Source organism: Cryptomeria japonica, chromosome 10, assembly GCF_030272615.1.
Source record: "Cryptomeria japonica chromosome 10, Sugi_1.0, whole genome shotgun sequence".
NCBI lineage: Eukaryota > Viridiplantae > Streptophyta > Pinopsida > Cupressales > Cupressaceae > Cryptomeria > Cryptomeria japonica.
This window is the reverse complement of record NC_081414.1, coordinates 316,691,560-316,716,483: the sequence shown is the minus strand read 5'-3', so window position 1 is coordinate 316,716,483 and position 24,924 is coordinate 316,691,560. Positions and strand designations below refer to the sequence as shown.

Here is a 24,924-nt window from a genome sequence, read left to right as displayed (position 1 = left end):
TCTCTCTCTCTCTCTCTCTCTCTCTCTCTCTCTCTCTCTCTCTCTCTCTCTCTCTCACTCACACACACACACACACACACACCCCATGTGTCCCTTATTATCTATATCTCTATAGCTCTCTCTCTCTCTCACACACGCACACACACTCGTTATTTCTCTCTCTCTCTCTCTCTCTATATATATATATATATATCTCCCTTTCTATCTCATCATCTCTCTCTCACTCACACACACACACACACACACACACACACACACACACACACACACACTATTTCCTCATCATTATCTCTATCTCTCTATCTCCCCCTAAACTATATATATCCCTGTCTATTGGTTAATCACATCTATCATCTCCTATTTATCTCACTCTTTCTCCCTCAATCTTTATCTTCCCATCTCCCCCTCTCACTCCATAGCTATATTTCATTATCCTAACTCTATCTTATTCACTTCATTTCCCCCTCTCATTCTATATCTATATTTCATTATCCTAACTCTATCTTATTCACTCCATCTCCCCTACTCTCTCTCTCTCTATATCCCTCCATAACTCTTTCTATATATCACTTCTTATATTTTACCTTTCTATCTATCCATCTCCCCCTTTCTCATTATCTCCCTCTTTATGTCTATCCATCTCTCTCTCTCTCCCTCTCCCTATATCCTTCCATTTCTTCCTATCTCCTTATCACTCCTCTTGAACTACATCTCTCTAATTCTCCTCTATCCACTCTCTATTTATCTCCATATATCTCACTCTCTCTAATATATATACTCCATGCTTCTCTCTCTCTCTCTCTCTCTCTCTCTCTCTCTCTCTCTCTCTCTCTCTCTCTCTCTCTCTCACACCCTTTCTATCTATATTTCTACATCTCTACATCTCTAATTCAATCTATCTCACTCTCTATCTATCCTACATTATATTTTTATCTCTATTTATCTCTTCCTTGATCTCCCTCAATCTCCTCTCTTTCTATCCATGTCTTCCTCTACCTCTATCCCCTTAACTATATATCTCTATATATCTCTCTATCCTTTTTAATCTCTTTCTATCACCATATATAGCTCTCACCCTCTCTCTCTCCCCCTTTCTCCCCCCTCCCCTCCTCTTCTCTCTCACTTTTTCTCCCTACCTTTATCTCCTCCCTCTCTATCTTTCCCCATCTCTCACTCTCCCCTATCCTCCTTTCTATCTCTCTATTTGTACATCTCTCCTAGGTTATATTCCCACATATCTCTATATACCTCTCTTCCTTTTCCTAAATATTTATCTCTCCCTCTCTCCATATCTATTTTATTTCTCTACTTATTTATGTTTTTCACTCTCTTCCTTTCCATCTCTCTCCACGTCTCCTTATATATCTATTTCTCTATCACTCTATCTCGGCATCTATATATCTATATGTATCTCTCTCTCTACCCATATATCTTCCCCTCTCTATATCTATTTTTATCTTTCTACATCTCCCTCTTTCATTAACTCCCTCTCCTTTCCATATTCCTCTCTTTCTCCAATTCCATCTCCATCTCTATCTTTATCTTCACCTCTATTCCATCTCCTTACTATATATCACTTCCTATATCTATCTTTATCTAGATTATTATCTTCCTTTCAATATATTTCTCTTCCATCTCCATCCCTCTATCCTCTCCATCTCTATCACTATATCTACCCCCTATATCTCTCCCCCTCTCCCTCTTTGTATATCACTTCCTATATATATCTTTATCTAGAGTATTCTCTCCCTCTTAGATTCTCTTCCTCTCATATATTTATTCACTCCATCTCCATCTCTATCACTATCTTTATCATCCTCTATATCTATATCTCCTTACCTCTTCCCCCCTCTCTCATGCTCTACCTTGCTCTAACTCTCTCCCTATTGACCTTCCACACCTATTTGACGTACCCATTGCACACTCAGGTGCAATTGCTAGTTATTTCAATTATAGATGTGACTTCCTCTATAAGAAAATCAAATAACTCTGCATTTAACTTTGTCGTAGCCAAAATAAATAGGAAAATGATTCTAACAATAGTAAATAGTTGACTAATAAAACTATTCATTTATTATATAATAGTGAAATAGTATCAAATAGTTGTACCAAATTGGTTGGGCCCATCATTGCGTTCAATTTTTTCCATAGCAGCTAATCATCACATGTAATTTGAAAAATTGAGCAAAAATCTTATAGTTTACATTGTATTTTAAGTAACTATAAAAATATCATTTCTCTTTCTTTTTACTGGTTCACATTGAAAACAACAAAAAAAAAATTCTTTTTTTGAATTACACATTTTAATGCATTAGATAAAAAGTCAAACTACATTAAATTTTTGAATGACAAGTCCAATGTTGCATATGTCATAGATTTTGACATATGCTATAGTGAACATGTCATGTCCACTTTTAATAGAGTGGAATTTAATGTATATTCTATTAAATTCCATCTCATTGAGATCCTCAATCTTATAATAAAAATATATATTTAAATTTAATATTTTACCTTAATGCCTTTTTATTATTTCTTATTTGTTTATTTATATTTTCATAAATTGATATTAAATGTTTTAATATATATTTATTAATATATATTATATTTATTATTTATATTTAAAAATCTAATCTATATATTTGATAAATGGATATCATATATGTTTCTTATTTTAATAATTTTACTAATATTTACTTCTTTGTGTAGAATTTCAAACTTTTATATTTATTTTCATATATTTCTAAAGATTTTTAGTCTATGACTATATCTTTTATCTTCAAGAATTTCTCTAAAACCTTCTGCTTATTAAATCTTTAAACTAATCCAAACCATCATAAAAATGGCAAGAACTTGACACAAATGTATCTCTAGTTGTCAAAACGATAATAAAATAACAAATAAAGAAAATTGTATGTTTTGAAAAAAAATTGAAAATAATATACAGTTAGAAAATATAGTCAACCTATTTTAATTATTCACTCTTTTTTATTTATTCTTTCCCATTGAAAAATTCTATAGAGAACTCCCTCATGAAAGAGAAAAGACTCTTACATGAGGTGCTATACAGTTGGAACCAAACATCATTTGCACACACGCACGAGGATGGGTGGAACTAACTAAAAATAGCTAGACTATTCTTACTCTCTTCCCCACAAGGATCACCTAGATAAAAACATCTAGGGGCGAGTTCTCCATGTACTTTTCTCCCCATGGATCACCTAGATAAAACATCTAGGGGTGAGTAGTCCATGCTCTCTCTCATCATTCTTCTCATGGATCACCTAGATAAACACATCTAGGGTGTATTCATGCTCTCTCTTCTTCCTCTCATGAACTCATAGTTTTTCTATTGATAGTTCATGGATGATGCTTGCTTTGATCTTTTATGTGATCACTTGTGTTTGTGAGATGGCATTTTTCAAGAATGATATTAGTTTGTTGAGACATTTTGATATTGAGGTCTCTACGGCTAGTTGACTTAAGGTCTTGTTTTTGGTCTTTAGCTTTTGGGTCTTGTGTGCCTTTGTGTCTTTGCCTTTATTTTTGTCTTTGTGTTTTTGTCTTGTTTGTATGCCCTTGCATATGTTTGAGTGAGTTAAGATCCTAAGATTGAGGGCTTCAGTCCTTGAAATTAGTGATATCTTATACTCTTTATGATTTTGCTTCGTATTCCTCATCTTCTTCTCTCTTCTTCTACTTTACCATGAGTATTTGCATAAGCTCATCTTCCCGCTAAAGTGGAGGCTAAATGTAGTGTCCTAAAATTGTACCACTTGAAATTTTGACCATATTTTGGGCCCTCACCTTATCGGTCTCATCCCCATGCTTGATCGAGACCCATTTATGCCTCCCCTATGCAACCAAACCTTATTTTTTTCATCTTTCACCTTGCATATATCTTGATCTTGGCCTAAATTAGGGTAGGACCAAGGCACCGTGCCCTGGTCCTCCCTAATTAGGACCTATTTTGACCCCTAGGCTCTGTTTCAAAAGTGAGTGTGAAATTACTTCCCCATGTTGGCCTATGTCAAAAAATTAAATAATTGATGACACACATGTATATAAGGAGGTCTTCCCCTCTCATTTGGCACAACACACAATCATAAGGCTAAAGCATGACAAGGTGGAGAAGGAAAGGAGATTACATTCAAGCATCAAGCATTCAAGCATTCATCATCTAGCATTCCTCAAGGATGCATATTCTTCATCTATCCATTGGAGAAACATTACATCATTCATTTGTAAGCATGTGTGTGTGTTAGGGTTTTGTCATGTTCATGCCATTTCCTACAAGATATGTGATTATGTCTAAGAAGAAAAGCATTTTTATCATCTATTGCAGATCTAAAGGTATACCTTTCCATCATTTATTTCAAGCACTTGCAATATTTCATTCAAGGTTGATTCCAAACCAGGGTTTGACTTAGGCAAACCCTTATTTCCAACCCATTTCTTCTTCTTTCTGTGTGCAGGAAGCAGGTGCGCAACTATACTTCTGGAATTAAACTTTATTTGTAGAGATGGAAAAACCCTTTTTGACATGAGGAAAGTTTGGAGGACCAAGTTGGGGGCGACCTAGTCTGAACACATGGTCCCTGCAACTTTAGGCAGATTTCACAGAGCAGCTTCAAATCATCCCAAACTTCTCATATCTAGGTGCACAACTGAATCCCGAATCTGTAGCTCATTGTTTCCGCTTACTTTATCTTCAATTTCAGTACTTTACTTATTCAACTTACAAAAGAGGGTTAAACACATTTCAAACACTACCAATCTATTTAGTATTTAGTCCTTGCATCATTTTAGGATTGGATCTGGTGGATTCATTCCCTCTTTTAAATGTAAAATCCTCCAAGTGAAAATTGACTTAGTGATTTCTCCCTTCCATGTGGTGAATTTACTAAGCCAAAATTTCCACTTTACAAACCAAGAAAGTGAATAAACAAAGTAGTTATAATACACACTAATGTTGAAGACACCACATGATTAAGAGGGGGGTGAATTGGTCTGGACCTCAAAATACTTTACTGGTGATCAATTAAACTTTGAACCATAATTAATTTATTACTACGGTTATGAACATGAAATCATAGAGCACAATAATAATTGATTACAATGTTTAGGCTTAAGGCCAAGGAGCTCACTACCCCTAAAAGGACTTGCAAGACTAAGGAACACAAACTTAGGGCAAAATACAAATGTGCACAGATTGCCAAAAGGAACACAACTTCTTCTAGTAGGTGTAGAGGATAAAATGAATTGAAATTAATAAGATCTCCTATTCATGAAATTATCCTTGAACCACTGTGTCAAATGATTAATGACATGGGAAACACATCCAGGACTTCAAACTTGTCTCAATTCTCTTTACAATTGTCTTTCGCATTTCTACTATACCAAATCTTCTTGCGCATCATTCAAATCCACTTCACATTAATTCACATACATCCCATACATATCTCATACATCCACACTCCTATATATACAAGATAAACTAGGTCGACCATTGATAAAATATACAAAATTACATAAATTAGACCACCTGGATAAAAAATATCAAATTCGGTCCACTCCAAGAGATAGAGAGGAACAAAACACATCACAACACACCCTTTCCAATTATTCCAACAAAACAAACATAATAACACATCCTCTAAGGTCAACATCACATGAAACGTGTAGATAAACAATGTAGCATTCCAACTAGTTAGCACAAAAACCATTTTATCATAAACAAAACTTAATGTAGATCTACACACACCATAGTGAGTGAGACCCATATCAACACTCACACATAACCACCAAGCATATCCTGGCCAAAAAGGCATGATCTAGATAGGATATGTATCACCATGCAATCAACCACAAACAAGACCAATTGATACAACAAAACTTAGAACACCATAACGTCACTTGTCAAGGTTAAAACATCACAAGAAAAACTAAACTAGAACACTTCCCAAACCAAATAAACATTTCCTCTAAGCCACAATACTTGAATCCACAAGTCAGAGAACCGCCAAACATTCTCTATCTACCAATTTTGACAAACTACCACTGTCATAAACAACAACAACTAACCCCACCATCTAAGCAATAGAGGACATGTAAACTTGATAGTACAACATGCACAAATCATGAACATTATATCCAAAATTACACTCCATAATCTTCACATACTGAAGGAATGCAAAGCATTCTTCTACTGAGACATTAAAAACTCTTTGTTGCATATTGAAACTTCCACTGCACCAACCTTTCAGAAAATACCTCAACCTTACTCAATGTCAATACTAGACCACACAAAATCTATACATATACATTTATGAACCATCTGTAGTACATAGTGACATCGATGAAAATACGAGACAAATCTTGACAACAAGAACAACACAATATATAACAACTCAAGTCTCCAACATTCTCCCCTTTTTTATTGATGGGAACACAACACTAATAAGAAAGAAAACCGAACTCAAAACTAATCTCTCTACCAATTTATATATCTCTCTCCCTTTGACATCAAGAACAAAGGGCACTAATAAGACATTGATAACTACACCACTCACCCCCCCTTGAGAGTAGTCACCGTATCAATCTAGGAACAAAGTATGAACTTTATAACTCTTCATGGGTAGATGCACCACTTGAATGCATCTAGTTTAAATAAGGAGGGGCAATAACCCCAGCTTTTGTTAGAGATATTCAAAGGTATCCTTCACCAAATCCTTGGTAAAGATATCTACAATCTACATTCTTTAGTAGGAACATACTCTAATTTGACTTCCTTCTCTGCAACCTTCTCTCTTAAGAAATGATACCCAATTGCAATGTGTTTAGTCCTTGAATGTAAATATTAATAGCACTTGTATTATAACACATAATAGGAATTGCTTCATCATACTTAACCTTAGTATCACTAAAAGTTTGCTGCATCCATATATCCTGAGTAGAACAAGACATTGTAATGTATTTAGCTTATGTGGATATTAAAATTGAATCCTATTTTTTACTAAACCAAGAGACCAAACTATCTCCCAAGAAAAATGCACCACCACTTGTACTTCTTCGTCATTTACACATCTAGCCCAATCAACATTTGTATATGCTTTTAGTGTGAAATCATCATCCTTTGTATAACATAATCCATAATACAGAGTCCCTTTCAAATATCTAAATATAGCACAAAATATGGTAACCATTTTCAACCTTGTGGCTAGATTGATTCAAGCATCAAAACACCAACACCATGTAGACCTTGCCCGAGCCCAATAAACAATGGTGGATAGTATTGACAAAGTTTCAAAACAAGTCACTAAATGAGATTCATATAGAAACTCATGTCACAACTTTTGTGCACAAGGTCTCTCATATGATGTTGTAAAGAATAAAGAGATAAGCAAAGCACAAATATGTGCTCTTTTCACCGATCCTTGAACCCAGGAGACCCTACATCTTGATTCAAAGAGGTTTCCTATACATTGGTGTAATCAAAATGCCATGAAAACACAAATTTTAGATAGGCAATGGATGGTCTTTGACCAACCTCCTTGCAATAACTTTGAGGTGCCTTTATATTTTTTGAGGATTTTATACTGCGAGTTCATCCTGAATGAGATAAAGATGGGCCCCCTTTTTGGTGTTTCCACCTCCACAAATAGTAAAGATAGATAGATAAAAATGATAGATGAAATGGTAGATAAAATATACAAGAATAAATAACTCAATAAATACATTATGGTGATAAAAGCAATAGATGAAGAAGAAGACTCTCCTTCCACATGTAAAGCGAGAAGCCTATCAGATGAAGAAGAAGGATAAGTTGGTCTTCCTCTATAGTAACAATACTGAAAAATGAGTGAGAGTCAAGGACACAAGAAGAGAACTTTGAAGTGAGACAATTAACAAGTGTAAATCCAATAGAATTCTAGGGAGAGCGTTAGAGAAGTAGCTAGAGAGCAAAAATGAGCTCCAAAAGGGAAGATATACGTGCTAGGAAAAAAATGGACATCGGTGGTCACAGGAAGGCATTAAACATGCATATTCTAAGTGTAGGCATAACACTCAAACAATCACCTTCAAACTATTAGATTCATGGGACATGAGTGCGACGTTCAAATATCTCTGTGGTGCGGTAGTGTCTATGTGTGAAATAGTTAGCAAGGTCGAGAAAAAGACAATGTGAATGTTGGCAAGGCAGGCAAGATGGACAAAAGGATGAAGTGGTCAAGAAGGTCCCCAATCGGTGTAAAGTGGAGGTGCTTATGTAGCATATAATTGCATGGGGTGCAATTTACGATACTACACTTACCATCAATTGAAATAGTACCTTTACCACAAATAGGTGCATCTTTGTCTCTTGCAAATTTTACAAATCTACCATCATAATTATCAATATTAATGACTTTACTTTATCTCCTATCATACAATTTGAACATCCGAAATCGATTATCCATGCCTTAGGTTCAATTTTCACATGTAATGCAATCTTCACATTCACTAGTTTTTCACGATTATCCGCTCCTTTCGAATTACCAAATCTTTCATCACTCTTCTCTTTTATAGCTAGAAATAATGCTTCTTCACTTGAGTCATTTTCCTCTTCCTATTTATATGAATGAGTCTTCATCAAGAACAAAATGTCTAATGTGATTGAGAATGGGGAAATGGTATCCATAAATTGTTGTATACCAACCTTCTAAAGTGAAATATTTCATGACATAAAAACTCGTTATGGCATATGACTAAGGAAGGATGGAGCAGTCATACCCATTCTGAGTAACAAACAAACCTTCACCTTTTTTGAAGAACTTTTTATGAAAGCTTTATAGTCTTCGAAGATCTTCTTTTTCACTTTAAGACCTTCACATTTTAGTTCAGTTGCCTCAACGATCAATTCTAGGGTAACAGTGAAATTGATGCTTCCAATAGAAACAACTCCTTTCGGCCACAAGTTGTAGAATTTGGTAGACAAAGAGCTATTGTAGCCTTTCATAGCATGAAAAAAGAGAACCATTATCACCTTATCAAATAAATCCTAGAGGTCCTCATACTTCCTTGGTTAAAACCTCTTCAAAGCCCCTCCCATTTTACCCTTCTTCACTTTGAAAGACTTCACAAATTTACAGAAATAGAAATAGTATTACTAATAATAAGAAAAAAGAGTGGCTTTATCTTTGAAATTGGCAATTATGAAATCGCGCCTCAAGTAATGGGGAATGATAATATCGGCATTGTTATTCATATTCCTACATGCGATATGACACATTATTATTTTATGTTATTACTTCATGTTATTTGTGTATAATAAACTGTCTCCTTCATGTTTTATGTTTGACACTTGTATAATAATTATTTGTATATATTTTTTATTTATTTTAATTATGGATGTGACTTCCTCTATAACAAAATCAAATAAATGCATTTAACTTTGTCATAGCCAAAATAAATAGGAAAATGATTCTAACAATAGTAAATAGTTGACTAATTAAACTATTCATTTATTATATAATAGTGAAACTATAGTGAAATAGTATCAAATAGTTGTACCAAATTGATTGGGCCCATCATTGCTTCAATTTTTTCCATAGAGGAGAATGATGGCATAGAATTAAAAAAATTGAGCAAAAATCTTATAGTTTATATTTATTTTGTATTTTAAGTAACTATAAAAATATCATTTCTCTTTCTTTTTATTGGTTCACATTGAAAATAACAAAATTCAATTTTTTTCTTTTTTGAATTACACATTTTAATGAATTAGATAAAAGGTCAAACTACATTAAATTTTTGAATGACAAGTCTACTATTGCACATGTCATAGATTTTGACATATGCTATAGTGGACATGTCATGTCTACTTTTAATAGAGTAGAATTTAATGTATATTCTATTAAATGTGATCTCATTGAGATCCTCAATATTATAATAAAAATATATATTTAAATTTAATATTTTACCTTAATGCCTTTTTATTATTTCTTATTTGTTTATTTATATTTTCACACACACACACACACACACACACACACACACACACACACACACACACACATATATATATATATATATATATATATATATATATATAATCTATATACTTGATAAATGGATATCATATATGTTTCTTATTTTAATAATTTTACTAATATTTACTTCTCATGATCTAATTGTTTTGGATTAAGGGAAAAACAGGTTTTGAAGGGGCCCCAAAACCCTTTACAAAGAAGATTCTAAAAAGTTTAGAATCAAAACAAAAACCAAGAAGAGACAGACTGCAAAAGATAGAACATTACAAATAGTAGCCAAAGAACTAGCAAAAACCCAATCGAGTTACAATCCGAACATCCACAGAGAGTCCCTTAAGATTTACCTTTAGTGGTACCCTTGTGAGATCGAAGAATCATGTCAAAAGAGGGAGTGGACGTTGTAGATTTCTTTCCCTTAACAGTAATCCAACCCTTCTCAACCTTGGTAGTCGCAGCAGTCTAATCAGACGAACCCAAACCTGAAACAACGAAACTCTAAGAAAAAGAACCAATAGTATCCTCCTTCTTAGGAGCACAGAAGGTCCCACTAGGCAAAGAAACAACATGAATAGAAACAAAAATGGTAGCTCCAACAACACCAGATGGGGGAACACCATCTGAGGGGTCAATAGGAAGAAGTGGGGATGACTGACTAGCCTCACCAGCTCCTCTGCAGGAATCCAAGACTATAGGAGAGGAGACAACAGTAACCAGACCCTCTGCATTAGGGTCCTCGTGAGTATCAGTTTTCTTCACAACCATATAATGCTAATTTAAAGCTCCTTTCCACCATGAGGCGGACACAGTCTTCTTTTCAAGTCCACAACGCTTAGTTGCATGACCCGTTTTGAAACATCTTCGCCACTTGAAGGGAATCCCTTCATAGTCTAGGGTTTGAACCCAACGGCCCTTAGAAGAATTGATAACAATCTCAGTCGACAGTCCTTTAGAAACATCAAGCTCAACCAAAATGCGAGCAAAGGTAGAAGGAAGAAGGTCATTAGATTCATTATCCACCAACAAGAAATCCCCAAGAGCATTGCCAATTTCCCCAAAAAGAGAACCAGCCCACAAATGTAGGGGAAGATAAGGGAGCCGAACCGACACCAGAATTTTATTAAAGGTTTCAGAAAAAGGGTTGAAATCAGAGTGTCGGAGCTTAATCATTAAAGGAAAGTTGTCCTTCTAGCAGAAATAATCATCACACAAAATAATCTTTCTATCCTCAGCATGCTCAAATTTTGCAACAAAAAAACCTCTAGCCAAAGGGTAGATGTGAACAATACCATAAATGAGCGGCTCCCAGTGATGGGAGATCCAGTCATGCAACTGAGGGAGACTAGGCCAGAACTCCCTAAACTTGCAGATAACACTCTGCATAGAAAACACCTTCTCATTGTAGTCTATCTCCAACTTAGTCTCTTTATCCAGTGTCACAGAGATAGCACAAGACACAGGGACAAACCCCCTACCCCCGCGTCTCAAGGTAACAGGTCTTGAAGCCCTAGTTGTCACAACAGAAAAAGAGGGGCGAGAAGAAGCCTTGCCTCCCCCAAAAAAAATCTCCATGGTCAACTTTGCCTGAACGAGCAACCAATCTAATTGTTATTTAGACAACTATTTGTGTAGAATTTAAAACTTTTTTTTAATTTACATATATTGCTAAAGATTTTTATTCTCTGACTATATCTTTTATCTTCAAGAATTTCTTTAAAATTGGTCTAAATCCTTCCGCTATTAAATCTTTAAACTAATCCAAATCATCACAAAAATAACAAGAACTTGACACAAATGTATCTCTAGTTGTCAAAACGATATATATATAAAAAATAAAATAACAAATAAAGTAAATTATATGTTTTGTAAAAAAATGGAAAATATATACAATTAGAAAACATAGTCAACCCATTTTAATTATTCACTCTTATTGGTTTATTTTTTCCCATTGAAAAATTCTATAGAGGATTCCATGGTGAAAGAGCTAAATTTTGAATTGGACTAACCTACCATTCCTTTGAGATGTCACAAAAAATTCTTCACCATTTAAAACACCCTTACAGACACATTAATATGGTTGCCTCCAACAGACACATTAATATGGTTGCCTCCAACAGACACTATTAAGCAGCATTCTCATAGTCCTTACCCTAGAATCATGGGTTCCTAACAAGATATATATGGGCTATAGACATAAAGGGCTTTTTTTTATATATATAATTGCGCTTATTGGAAGAGCACCATTAAAAGCTCAGTCTTTACAATCCTCCCGCATTGCTCGTGACATGAACTCTTAACCTACCTACTCATACTCATGGATTTAGATAGCTTAAAAAAACATTCACAATAAAGTTTGTCCATGCCTGTACCATAATATCTCCCTGCCATTATTAATTGCTAACCTTGTTTTTGGGTAATGGGTACGTCTTATCTTGCTGAAAAGGCCATACCTGTAAATGAGGCTGCACGAAAGGAGCTTAAATATCTTGATCACGGAAGGTGTAGATTCGTTCCAGAGACACTGGAGTGCACGTACACTCATTCTAAATCCAAATTAATTTCAAAATCAAGATCTTACGTGCATGGTTCATAGCAAAACCATGTTTGACTCTCTTGAAAAACCCGTAGATTGTTCAAAGCCTCAACAGTACATTAAACGCTCTGCATTAAATACAGTCATGTCAATAGCGACGTGTCGGAGGAACGTTCCTTTAAAGAACTCAGTTTTGAGCAAAAACCCTTCCAATCTTGTCTGCAGTGGAAGCATGTCAGATGGTGGATAATAAAGACTTGACATTCGAGTCTTCAACCTATCTCTTTTAACAGCAATAAATGGCAAATGACAGACCCAGTCGACAGGTGCTCCAACAGACCCACTTCCACTTCGACTGAAAATGCAACATTATTATGATTTGGTGCCTTCACTGTTTTACTGGTACAGTAGCTGACTGTTCACAGTCTGCGCCTTTTTCACAGCCGCTTTTTTAGGAAAGTTGTGCTCTTAGTATTAGTGCAGGCGTAAGAGGCGGGCGACTTGAGCCTGCATAGCTGGGATTTTAGTGTCTTTACAGATAAGACTCTTTTTTTCCCTGTGGGCTTTGACAGCTTTTGAGAATGGGAATTTGGGTGGCGTGGATATGGTTTCTGGTTATGACAGGAGGTGTTGTGGGTGCTCCCCTGGAGGATTTGGTGAGGAGTCTGCCTGGCCAGCCGGCAGTGAGCTTCAGGCAATATGCTGGCTATGTTACTGTCGATCAAGTCGCCGGCACTGCACTGTTTTATTATTTTGTAGAGGCGGAGAAGAATGCCACTAACTTGCCTCTCGTTCTCTGGCTCAATGGAGGTACATTTATAGTTGGTTTTTCTATCAATTTTATTCACAGTTCAAGGGTTAAATGTATTCGGTGTTGATCAGCTCATCCATTTCTTTTTCTGTTCAATTTTTGTAGTGACAGGCAGTGCTTGAGTTTGGATTCAGATTCTGGGTGGTATTTTTAAAAAGAAAATTTGTATCGTTAGTTAATATTTTTTAGATTTGATTGTGTAGATTTTTATTATTGGATCAAATTTTATGATTCATCATGAGATATAAGAGAAGAGAAATGAATTTGATTTCAAAAATTGAAAATAAAAATCTACACAATTCTTTTGTTCTCATTATCTACCTACCATCATGATGAATCAAGGAATGTGATCCAAGCATTGATGTAAAAATTTACTACCCAATTAAACTCAGAAATTACTAATATTAACATTATGATATTTAATATCATTCAAAATCTATACAGTCAAATCGAAAAAAAAAATTGACTAACATACAAATTTCAAGATTTTATGAAAGATTACACTCAAAATAGATGCTAAAACCGGACTTTAAAACAGGTTTTCCAGATCGTTTATTTAGGTAAAGAAAGCAGTGTGTCTGTTTGAAAGGTTCGAAGTAATTATGTTTGCAGCTTAATGAAATGGAATATGGTAGAAACAGACTCACTTGGATTAACCGTTGATTGTTTAGATTGTTGTATATATTTGAAGGGCAAGATATTAACGTAAATATGAGAAAAAATGTCTTTTTACTTATTACTGATTTTCTTCTGTGAGTAAAGTTTCTACTAGCTTGAATTATTTCTGTGAGTTTTTTTTCATGTGATTAATTCCATCCATCATCACATTTTGTACGTAAAGTTTCTAGCAGTTTGAATGGCTTCTGAATATGATGGGGAGTTCTTTTCCATAACATTTCAGATCAAAGTAGCTTGAATTATTTCTGTAAAATGACTCTAATTTTCTTTTTTCTGTAACATTTCAGATCAAAGATGATATATGATTCAGTTTTTATCTTGATAATGTGAATTGTTTTTGGATATGATTCTATGAGATTTTTTTTCTTGACATTTTAGATTAAATTAAGATGGTATAAGGTTCAAAGATGTCGATTTCATCTTTGATTGAATGCATGAAATTTTCAGTCTGATAAATTATCTTGATAGCTTCTGGATTTAACTGCACATGATCGATTTTTTTCATCAATGTTTCATATCATGCTCCATGATCCATCATCAGGGTGAGAAAGCTTGAAAAGAGAAATAATGGATCATGGAACATGATCCGAAATGTTGATGAAAAAATCGATCACACAATAAAAGCTATCAAGATAATTCATCTTTGATCTGAAATGTCAAAGAAAAATGCAGTCATACCCAAAAACAATTCAAACTAATGTCATAGACTGTAGAAAGCTTCTCCTAATTTTCTTCACTAGTATGAAATATAATTTCTTGTACCGTTCCCTGATCCTGATCTTTCATCAGTATGCAGTATTTTTAGCATGAATCACTGAACAGTTTAAGCTTAAAGCTTTAGAGATCATTGATATAGACCCTGAAAACTTGCTCCTAATTTTCTACTATCTTCTACCTCACCATTCAAAGTTTAAAGTTCGTGGCCATTGTATAAGGATGCTGCAAATTTTATTTTGGGTTTTTTCATTTGTTTTTTTAAGATCCCGCTGTAGTAAAAATGTGATGTTCAATGAGCCAGCAATAACTCATGTAAATTTGTGCTCGCAGGTCCTGGTTGTTCTTCGATAGGAGGAGGAGCTTTCACTGAACTGGGACCGTTTTTTCCAAGCGGTGGACTCCAAAATGGACTCACAACCAATTCTCACTCATGGAACAGGGGTATATATACTCTTCGAAATATGGGGCTTGTTTTTTTTTTCCCTATTTGACATGATCCAACCATATAGTTTTTTTTCCTCATAAAAATTTGAACAGTTGCAAACCTTCTATTCGTGGATTCGCCCGCTGGAGTGGGTTGGTCTTACTCCAACTCTTCATCAGCATACTCATACAACGATGAAAGAGTAGGTATGTATGCTTCTCCACAACAACCATTTTTATGCCTGCAACCACTTTTATGACTCAGTAATCACGAGTTCGACTCTCCCTGTGACTCTGAAACAGCAAACGAAACCATGACATTTCTTATGAACTGGCTGCACAAGTTTCCAGAATACAAGACAAGAGACCTCTTTCTCGCTGGCGAGAGCTATGCAGGTATGTTTCCAGAGAGCCCATCTGTAAAAAACTTAGAAGGAACACAACGCTGTGGAAATGACCAAAACTTCATTTTTTGTCAGGGCATTATATTCCTCAGCTGGCCTCTCTAATCTTGAGGTATAACACTCACAGCCGGCAGCTCTCCAGAGCGTTTAAATTCAACCTCAAAGCCATAACGGTAAAAATATATGTTTTCTTATTACTATAAAACTTTAGTTATCGTAATGACACTGTCAAAAGAATTCAACTGGAGTCAAGCTGTATGAATTTATTCTCATTTTACATGGAGAATGTTCGCTGTCCATATTGTACTCAATGCAATAACTTGATAAATTCTATCGCAGAATGTTTGAGACTGTAACGTTATAACCAGAGTTATTTGCAGTGAGAAGACATACATGAAGTTACCGTTGGTTTATAACTGGACTGACAAAAAAATGCTTTTATGAGTCTCGTGTCTACTGTATGTATGAGATATTGCAGGCAGAACTGTTGTTTTGTACGTTTTGCTTTAATGTCGTAGATATGCAGTATAATTTAAGGTATAAAATTTATTTTATCGAGGAAGTATCTAAAAAATGTTTTTTTTTAAAGTTTTGTATAATTAATTTATATTTTTAATAATAATAAAAATTATTTGTTTGATATTTATTTTGTTATATCTAGATTTATTGTGTGATTTATTTGTATCATTAATGTTGTAGAATATTTTTCTTTTTTAGTTATTTCATCATGATGATGGATCTTTGAAATGTTGATGATTGAAAAATGTTTGTATAGTGAAAATCTAGATTTAATAAGCTAATTTGTTATGGATTGTGGAAATTTAATGTTTTTAACAATGACACATTCAACCATAGAATTGATAACTTGAAGCTAAAAAAATTATGTATGCTATTGTAACTAACTTTGTGCACCCACATCCTAAATGATACATTAGATTTTGACGATTTTATTTGTTGTCTTTGTATGCAACTTAACTACTTATAGCTATTGTTTTGGCTTCTGTAGTATTTTGCGAACACTGTGGAATATGCTATACACACAAAGGTCAAAAAATGATCATTTAGAAGTGTCACCCAATACCTACTTAAAGATGCCCCAATAATTGTGCACAAGTACAACCACCTCAAAAATTGCCAATACTTATAGACAAATGTCTCAATAGTCGTGCATTATGAGTACCAATAAACTTGCACAACTCCTCCAATTGAAGTATATAAATTTTAACTACGAGGCGTACAAATAGGCAACTATTGGTGCATGTGAAATTTATTAATGGATGTTTAGTTATCATTTTTTTGATTTCTTTAAAATTAATAATTGGGAGGTTGGGTGAGCAAGGAGTGAACCATCATTGGAACATGATGGACTATTGGTCTCTTCCTCTAATATATTTAAAAATCTTAATATTAATAACAAAATTTAATTAGATTTAAATTGAGTTATTTTGAAGAGTAAAAATTCTATACTTATATATTTTGTTTCTATGTATAATTGTTTTATTGAGAAGTTGAAATTTGGATGATTTTTCTCCATTGGATGTATGTTTTTTTTTTTTTTTTTGTTTTAACTCTAGAAGTATCCCCGCAACCCAGCCCAACATCCAACCTACTTTACCTTGGTTTTACTTATTGTCAATTTGGGGCCAAAAAAGGGCAAGCTGAGGCAAGACTAATCCTTTAGGGATGCACACAACCACCTGCAAGCCACGTGCATCGGGAAAACCCGAGCCTTGAAGTCGAACCCGAGACCAATGTAGAGAAAACCCATGGTCCAAGCCCCCTCTGCTATTCGTGCGAATGTATGTTAGTTTTGTCGTCATGGATGGTGAAAAATTGATATCTTTAAATCGAAATTGTTTAAGCAATCACTAGGGGAAAGGACCCAGTAGTTGTGCACCCTAACTTTGCACTTCTCAAAATCCTACTTGGAAATTTCAAATCACTCCGATTTTTTTACAGCAACTTACTTGGCAAGTCCCCTGCTTATAACTAAGGTTTTAGGGCAGCATCATCAAATATAATGCCACATCAGCATGCTTTTTGCTAAGGTGTCCAAAACAGCCCCAAAAAAAAGTGAGACCAATAAGCGTGCAAAAGAGACCCCAATAGTTGTGCAGCTGACATGGCATCACCTGATTGGTTACTTTTTACAATATTAGTACATTTCTTAACAACTATTGGTACATTTCCTAACAACTGTTGGTACATTTCGTAACAAAAATTGATATTTTTTGTTTCAAACAATAGGTTTTATTTGTTCATTTTTTAGAACAAAAGGTATCAACAACCCTCACAACAATTGATACATGCTCAACTACTGGATCCTTTCCCTAGTATATTTGTAATAGGGTTTAAAAATTAGAATTTGAAAATTCAAAATCAATTATGAATGGCTATGCATACTATTAAACTGTGCTTTTTTAAATAGTGAAACAGCATTCAGATTCTGAAACATATGCATAGAAGTTCTGGTAAATCATTAAGGAAAGCCTGAAAATCTTTGGAGCAATGATGAAATGACTGAAGCTAAAAGTTGTATATTTATTTTTCAGGTGGGCAATCCTCTTTTGAACTACGGCTTGGATACGAGTGCAACATACTTTTTCCTGTGGTCGCACGGACTGATATCAGATCATACCTACAAGGGTGTCAGTTCCTCGTGCGACTTCAGCGACGGCACTATATCAGCAGTGGAGGAGACACTAGAAGCAGCAGAAAATGAAAAGGCGGGCACCTGCCCTTTCTTCGTCGCAGCTGCGCACAATGAAGTGGGAGCAAACATCAACATGTATGACGTTACGCTCGATGTTTGTCCACCTCCCATCATTCGACAGGCCCTCAGACTACGCAAGCGGGTATTTTTTTCACTCCACAAAAACACTTGTCTCCTTTCAATTGCAGGAAAACGTACAATAAACGAGTCCCAAATTGATTCATTTTTCTGTTGGATTTCTCATGTTGATCAGATTAAACATCGTGTACAAGAGAAGGGCATCGATGTCTGTATAGACAACGAGATAACGTCTTATTTGAACAGGCACGATGTCCAACAAGCTCTTCATGCCAATACCACCGCTCTTCCATACCCATGGGAGGCTTGCAGTAGGTATATATTCTCTCTCTTCTCCTTTTGCCTCTGCTCTCTACTGAACTGTTGAATAAATGAATGAGTTTTCATTACGTCCATGAGACTATCAATCTATGTTTTGGTAACAATTTTTAAATTGTCAACCCTTCTATTGAAGACTCTTCTATTAGTATGCCCTTTCTTCTAAACCCGATATGTTTCTGAATTTGAATAAATTATTATTTACAGTACAAACCCAGAAATAGAATGGCGTGAAAGTAACCGCCATGTACCTATCAATCATTTCTTCTCTATGGTATCTGTCTAGTGTCTACTCACTCAGATTTCTTCTGCCTTTTCTTCTACGAAACCTATCTATTCTTTGGCAGTCGGGCAGAGGACGTTTCTCTTCCACAGTTTACAGAGTATATGCTGTCAAAATCTGAATACAGTAGTCAGTCAGTCCCATCGATTGTGATAGTATCAAGTGCTTGGAAAGGACCCTCGTTCGTTTAGATCTGTTTCGTTTGTAATTGCCCAACCTTCTTAGCATGGCCTGAACCAATCAATACCTACAATTAAACTGATTCCAATAGAAAAACTTAAACCACAACCTTAAACTTCAATGGAAAGGTCCTTAAAGTTCCCGACTGATCATTTGCTTCCTTCAAAACGATCTTTCTAAGCTAACCCCCCAACTTCCCAAAACACACACATGTATATATACTGAATAAAACCTGGATATATATTTATCCTCCGTACTACACTGTTTGTACTACTTGACCAAATTATAAACTAGACTTTTACACAGGCTCCTTGGATACCTCATATCACGAGTAGAATAGAACAGAATAGAGGTTGTATCTTTTGTAGGCAGGGGCAATTGAATCAAGAAAATATATTTTATTTTTGAATGGTGAAGCTTATTTATTAGGGTCAAATATGCAGATCTATTAGCTGCCAGTTCTCTGTAAGACTTGTTCGAAGAGGAAAAGGTCAGGAAAATTTCTAGCAGTTATACAAATCTGAAAAATTCCTAGCTTTTGTTCTACAGTTGCTATGAAACTAAAAAGATAGGGTCTACTATTGACCATAGATTATCTTAGACCTATGAACTTTAAAATGTGCTATTCTAAGTCACATAAATTCCAAATAGCTTTCATTTTCCATGTTAAAATCTATACATTGAATTGGTTTCAACCCTTGATTAAAAAAATTATAGGTAGGCACTACTTATAACCCCTTTTTTATCCACCCTAGGGCATGTAAACTTCAATTTCAGTTTTTTTTTAAAATTAGAATTTTATAAAATCTAATTATACATAAAAATAGAAGTCACTCATTTTCAATGGTGAATATTTTTGGTTTCAATTCGTGATAGGGTGATTGAATACAAGTTCGAAGATCAACTACAGGATATGCTTCCTGTGATAACAAGTCTTATAAAACAAGGCTTGCCTGTGTGGATTTTTAGGTAATTTCTTCAACTTTAAGAAATAATTTATAAGTATGAAGCTTAGTATTTGGATTTTTGTTGGTACATGTTGTCTTCAAATGGAAAAACAAAAGTGATTGACTTAATTATTGCAGTGGAGATCAAGATTCAGTGGTTCCATTAATTGGAACACGAACCCAAATCGATAAGCTTGCTAAAGAATTGAACCTTAAAATATTAATATCATACAGTGCTTGGTATGCCCATGGACAGGTATGAAACCTTTCTTTTGTAAGTTGGAAATAGAATTTGTGAACTAGCTTTTTTTAGTAAACATCATTAAATGAATAAAAAATTATTGTTTGCCATTTTGTTAGGTAGGGGGATGGACAGAAGTATATGACAAGCTTGTCTATACAACAGTTAGAGGAGCTTCACACATGGTTCCATATGCACAACCAGAGAGGGCATTGGTTATGTTCCAAAGATTCTTAGTTGGAAAGCCATTACCCCGACACTCATATTCTGTAAAGATTCATTAGTTTGAAATGGTTATCTTTTTAGAAAAAGAACATGATGCAAGCACTAAAATGTAGTTATGTAAGAAACATCAAATACATTTATCATGCAAAAAGTAGGAAAATATGTAGTATTTGCATGTTGAGAGGTGAGTCTTATCCATTTCTAAATAAGTATTTGGTTAAGTTTCTTAAGCCTTTGATGATAATAGAAGTTGGTCTTTTAAAATGGATAATAGACACTAACTTATACGTGAGCATTAAATTGATTTCATGTAAGATAACATTAATATCGTTTCATTGCCAAGTTCAAGCTACAACTACCTTATATGAGAAAGATGGCTATTTTGCAATGTTACCTCGAGTTTCCAGGACGGGGATGGCAGGGGACGGCTATATAAAATATAGGAAAAATTTAAAATATATAAGAAAATTTCAAAATTCTAAATGTTCATATGAAAACATGGATAAAGCATGCATATATACATTTTATATTCATATGAAAACATGGATATAGCATGTGTATGATACTATGAAAAGTTGAAAACATTTTAGAATGTAAATTCTGAACATACAACATTGTTAATACTCAATAGACAATATCAATATGGAATTATGCATTCATAAATTAGAATTTAAGTTCATTCACATTGTCAATATGCATATCATAATAGATATTAAACTTTAAAGTATTTCAATTTGCTCTGTGGCTGTCAAAACCCTGCAAATGCTCCCAAAAGTCTCCACCCAAGCGACAAAACTAGAAACCCCTGTCCTATTTCCGTCAGCTGCACAAACACGGCGTTTTTAACTTTTTATTTGTTTGCCGTTGAAAACTTTAACAAAGTTTTCACGATATTCATATCGTTATTTAATATTTTGATATTTGTGTATCATAGGGGAAAGGACCCAGTAGTTGAGCATGTATTAATTGTTGTGAGGGTTGTTGATACCTTTTGTTCCAAAAATTGAACAAATAAAACCTATTGTTTGAAACAAAAAATATCAATTTTTGCTAGGAAATGTACCAACAGTTGTCAAGAAATGTACCAATAGTTGTTAAGGAATGTACTAATATTGTAAAAAGTAACCAATCAGGTGATGCCATGTCAACTGCACAACTATTGGGGTCTCTTTTGCATGCCTATTGGTCTCACTTTTTTTTGGGCCTGTTTTGGACACCTTGGCAAAAAGCATGCTGATGTGGCATCATATTTGATGATGTGGCCCTGGAACCTTCTTTATAAGCAGGGGACTTGCAAAGTAAGCTACTGTAAAAAAATCGGAGCGATTTGAAATTTCCAAGTAGGATTTTGAGAAGCGCGAAGTTAGGGTGCACAACTACTGGGTCCTTTCCCCTATATGTGTTGTATGTGCTGCGATATATATCATATAGATAAAATCATATATGATATATATCATATATGATTATATCGTATATGATATAAATTATACAATTAAATTTTAATTTTTTAGTTTTTTATTTTATTTATATCGTATTCATATCGTTATTTAATATTTATATCATATATTAATTTTTAAACAAAGACGTAAGTTAAAAACTTACGTTTTTATATTTTAATTTTATATTTATAATATGAATTAATATTTAATATTTATATTTATAATATGAATTAATCAAAATTTTAAACGTTTGATATATATTATAAAATTAATAATTATTAATTATGAATTTCAATTAATCAATTAAATTAATAAATTTAAAATTTATTTTTAATTAATGTTTATTGTTTTCTTTTTATTTTTTTTATTTTTAATAACAATTTGAAAAAATAAAAGGCCAATATTAGAAAAAAAAATTTAAAAACTGAAAATTCCAATTTTTTAATATTTTTTATATTTTTTAAAGGCCTTAAATATGGGGGATGTTTGGGTGTCCCCGGGATGGATTGGGGACGTCCCAGTTGTCCCCAGCCGTCCCTGGGACGTACGGACGTCCCCCAGAACTAGGGCAGGCATCCCCCCGTTTCGGGGACATCCCCTCAAAAAATAGGCCAATTTGGGGATGGGGGGAAACGTCCCCTGGCTGTCCCCAAGTCTCCGAAACATCCCCGGGACAGGGATGGGGGTTTTCAGGTCAGGGACGCGTTCCCGGGTAACTTTGCTATTTTGGCATGCATTACTTAAAACGAAGCCAAAATGAACTTGACACCTCACTTCTCATCACGTACCTCCACCTCCAATGAAAAAAAACTCTCATTGAGAAGAAGAAATATGTTATTCAAAGAAAATGATTTCATTTTTCTCCCCTAAAGCTCTTCAAGTTTATGCTAAATGATAAATGAAGTAAATTAAATATAAATGAGTTAAGTATAATATAAGATATTAAAATTGCCAATTCAAGGAATGATATGATATGTTTACATGTCATTTTTCTTAACTAGATTCTATTTGTAAATTTCAAATCTTTTTGATAAATGTGGTTTTAAACCTTGTCGATTGTTTGGATAAATGTGGTTTTAAACTTTCCCCTTAAACCTTGGCTAACCCTTTTTATTTTACTTTTTGCAATTGTATAATGATGAGAATGTATTAAGGTGGAATAATTAATCCCTATCCCACATTTAGTCCATATGTTGATTTAAGAATTTATGTAAAATAATATCCCCCAATCTTGAGACATGAGGAAAATTAGGATAAGTTCATTGTAGATGACACTTTGAGAATATTCTATGTTGCGCCCTTCTCCTTCCAAGACATGTGGAAGGATTTACTTAGAGACAAACTATTGATTTAAATCAATAATGCCTTAAGCTTTTACCCAAGATATTAACAATTTACAAATGCATGAACAAAAAATTGTGATAAAATTGAAATATAAATGCATCATAATGCTCACACACATGCAAGAGATGTGATGACACAATGCAACAATATTTGAAGCACAAGTCTTTATAAAATAACAAAATGATCATACAAGAAGGTATCGTTTCCCTTAACCACGATGAAAGGGTACATGAGCATTAACACTTCAAAAAAAAAAAGAAGAAGAATGGATGAGAAATAACATCCATTTCTTATTCCAAGAAAATTCTAGCATCGTTCCATCCTCAAATACAAAACACCAAAACAAATCCACACATTCACAATAAGGTGAAAATGACATCCAAATCACAAGGAATGTCTAATGGGGAGGTTGAATAATACCTTGAGAATCACTATCTCAATATAATCTTGCAATAGATTACATTTGTTTCCTCTCAAGGCATGAACTACTATATAAAAGGGAGAATAACTAATAAAGAACAATCAAACCAAGTAGATAGGCATTCAAGGTGGGCCCTAAGGACCAACTTTCCTTATCCACTATCTTGGATAATTTTTAATTTTTTAAGAGCACCCATGTCATCAACTTGGAACCATCCAAGTGATTTGGGATAAACACATTGTCATCCAATGATTACCCTTGGTAGAACAAGTTATTTTAGCTTGTTAGGATGTCATGTTATGGACAAATTGATCCCCAAAGACTTCATTTTTTAAATTTTTTTGAAGGTAAAGGGATCCCCTAAAATTCCACTAACCAAAATGATGTCACAAACTAAGTGGCGATCTTCAAAATAAGTACAAAGTACACAATCCAAAAGATGGAACATTGTTAAACCAAGGTAAGTCCATGAAGGTCGAACATTAAATATGTAGTTTTCTACTTTTAAATTTTTTATAAAATAGTTTGAACCAATGACTTCTAGATTATTTAGGGTTCAATTTCTTATGTTTGAAAAGTTTGAAATCCATAAATTCATTTTAACCAAAATACTACTATTCATTAACATTTACATCCATTTTTTCTAATGTAACAAAGCATACATGAACAATCAGTACTCCAATCCATAGAGTCGAATTAACAACATCTTACTAATGATTATAACTTGATCATTGCATCATAATTGTTGTGAAGCATCAATGAGAAATATCATTTTAATTTTCAATACAAATTTGACCTACACATCATAAAGTCGATACTTTTCGCATCATAGTAATTTTGTAACAAACTGGTTTTAAGCTAATAAGTTTTAGATTTATTTATTTTTCTAGACACTGATATTATTGCTAACATTTGATGTTATAATGCTAATAAATGTTCTTGACGACATTATTTTAATGTGATGTTAATTATGATGCTATTTAATAACATTTTTAATATAAATGTTAATTTTGATGAATTTTTATATTATGATATGACAATTTCGTCGAGTGTGAAGTGGATGTAGGATTGATCGTCAAAGGCAGACATATGATTGAGGAGGGTTCTCCTAGCTCATCGACAACAACCCAAAGAATGTAAACCT

The 24,924-nt window shown here is 34.0% G+C and overlaps 1 protein-coding gene across 1 annotated transcript; it reads left to right on the top strand.

Annotated features, from left to right (window-relative positions):
- Positions 1-12,790: 12,790 nt before the first annotated feature.
- On the top strand, positions 12,791-20,885 carry LOC131036724 (serine carboxypeptidase-like 42). The gene is made up of 10 exons (XM_057968690.2): positions 12,791-13,368; positions 15,095-15,205; positions 15,302-15,394; positions 15,491-15,583; positions 15,667-15,764; positions 18,144-18,446; positions 18,558-18,697; positions 20,040-20,132; positions 20,249-20,366; positions 20,471-20,885. The coding sequence occupies exons 1-10, from the start codon at positions 13,140-13,142 to the stop codon at positions 20,633-20,635; spliced, it is 1,443 nt and encodes a 480-aa protein (XP_057824673.1). The 5' UTR covers positions 12,791-13,139; the 3' UTR covers positions 20,636-20,885.
- The last annotated feature ends 4,039 nt before the right edge of the window (positions 20,886-24,924 follow it).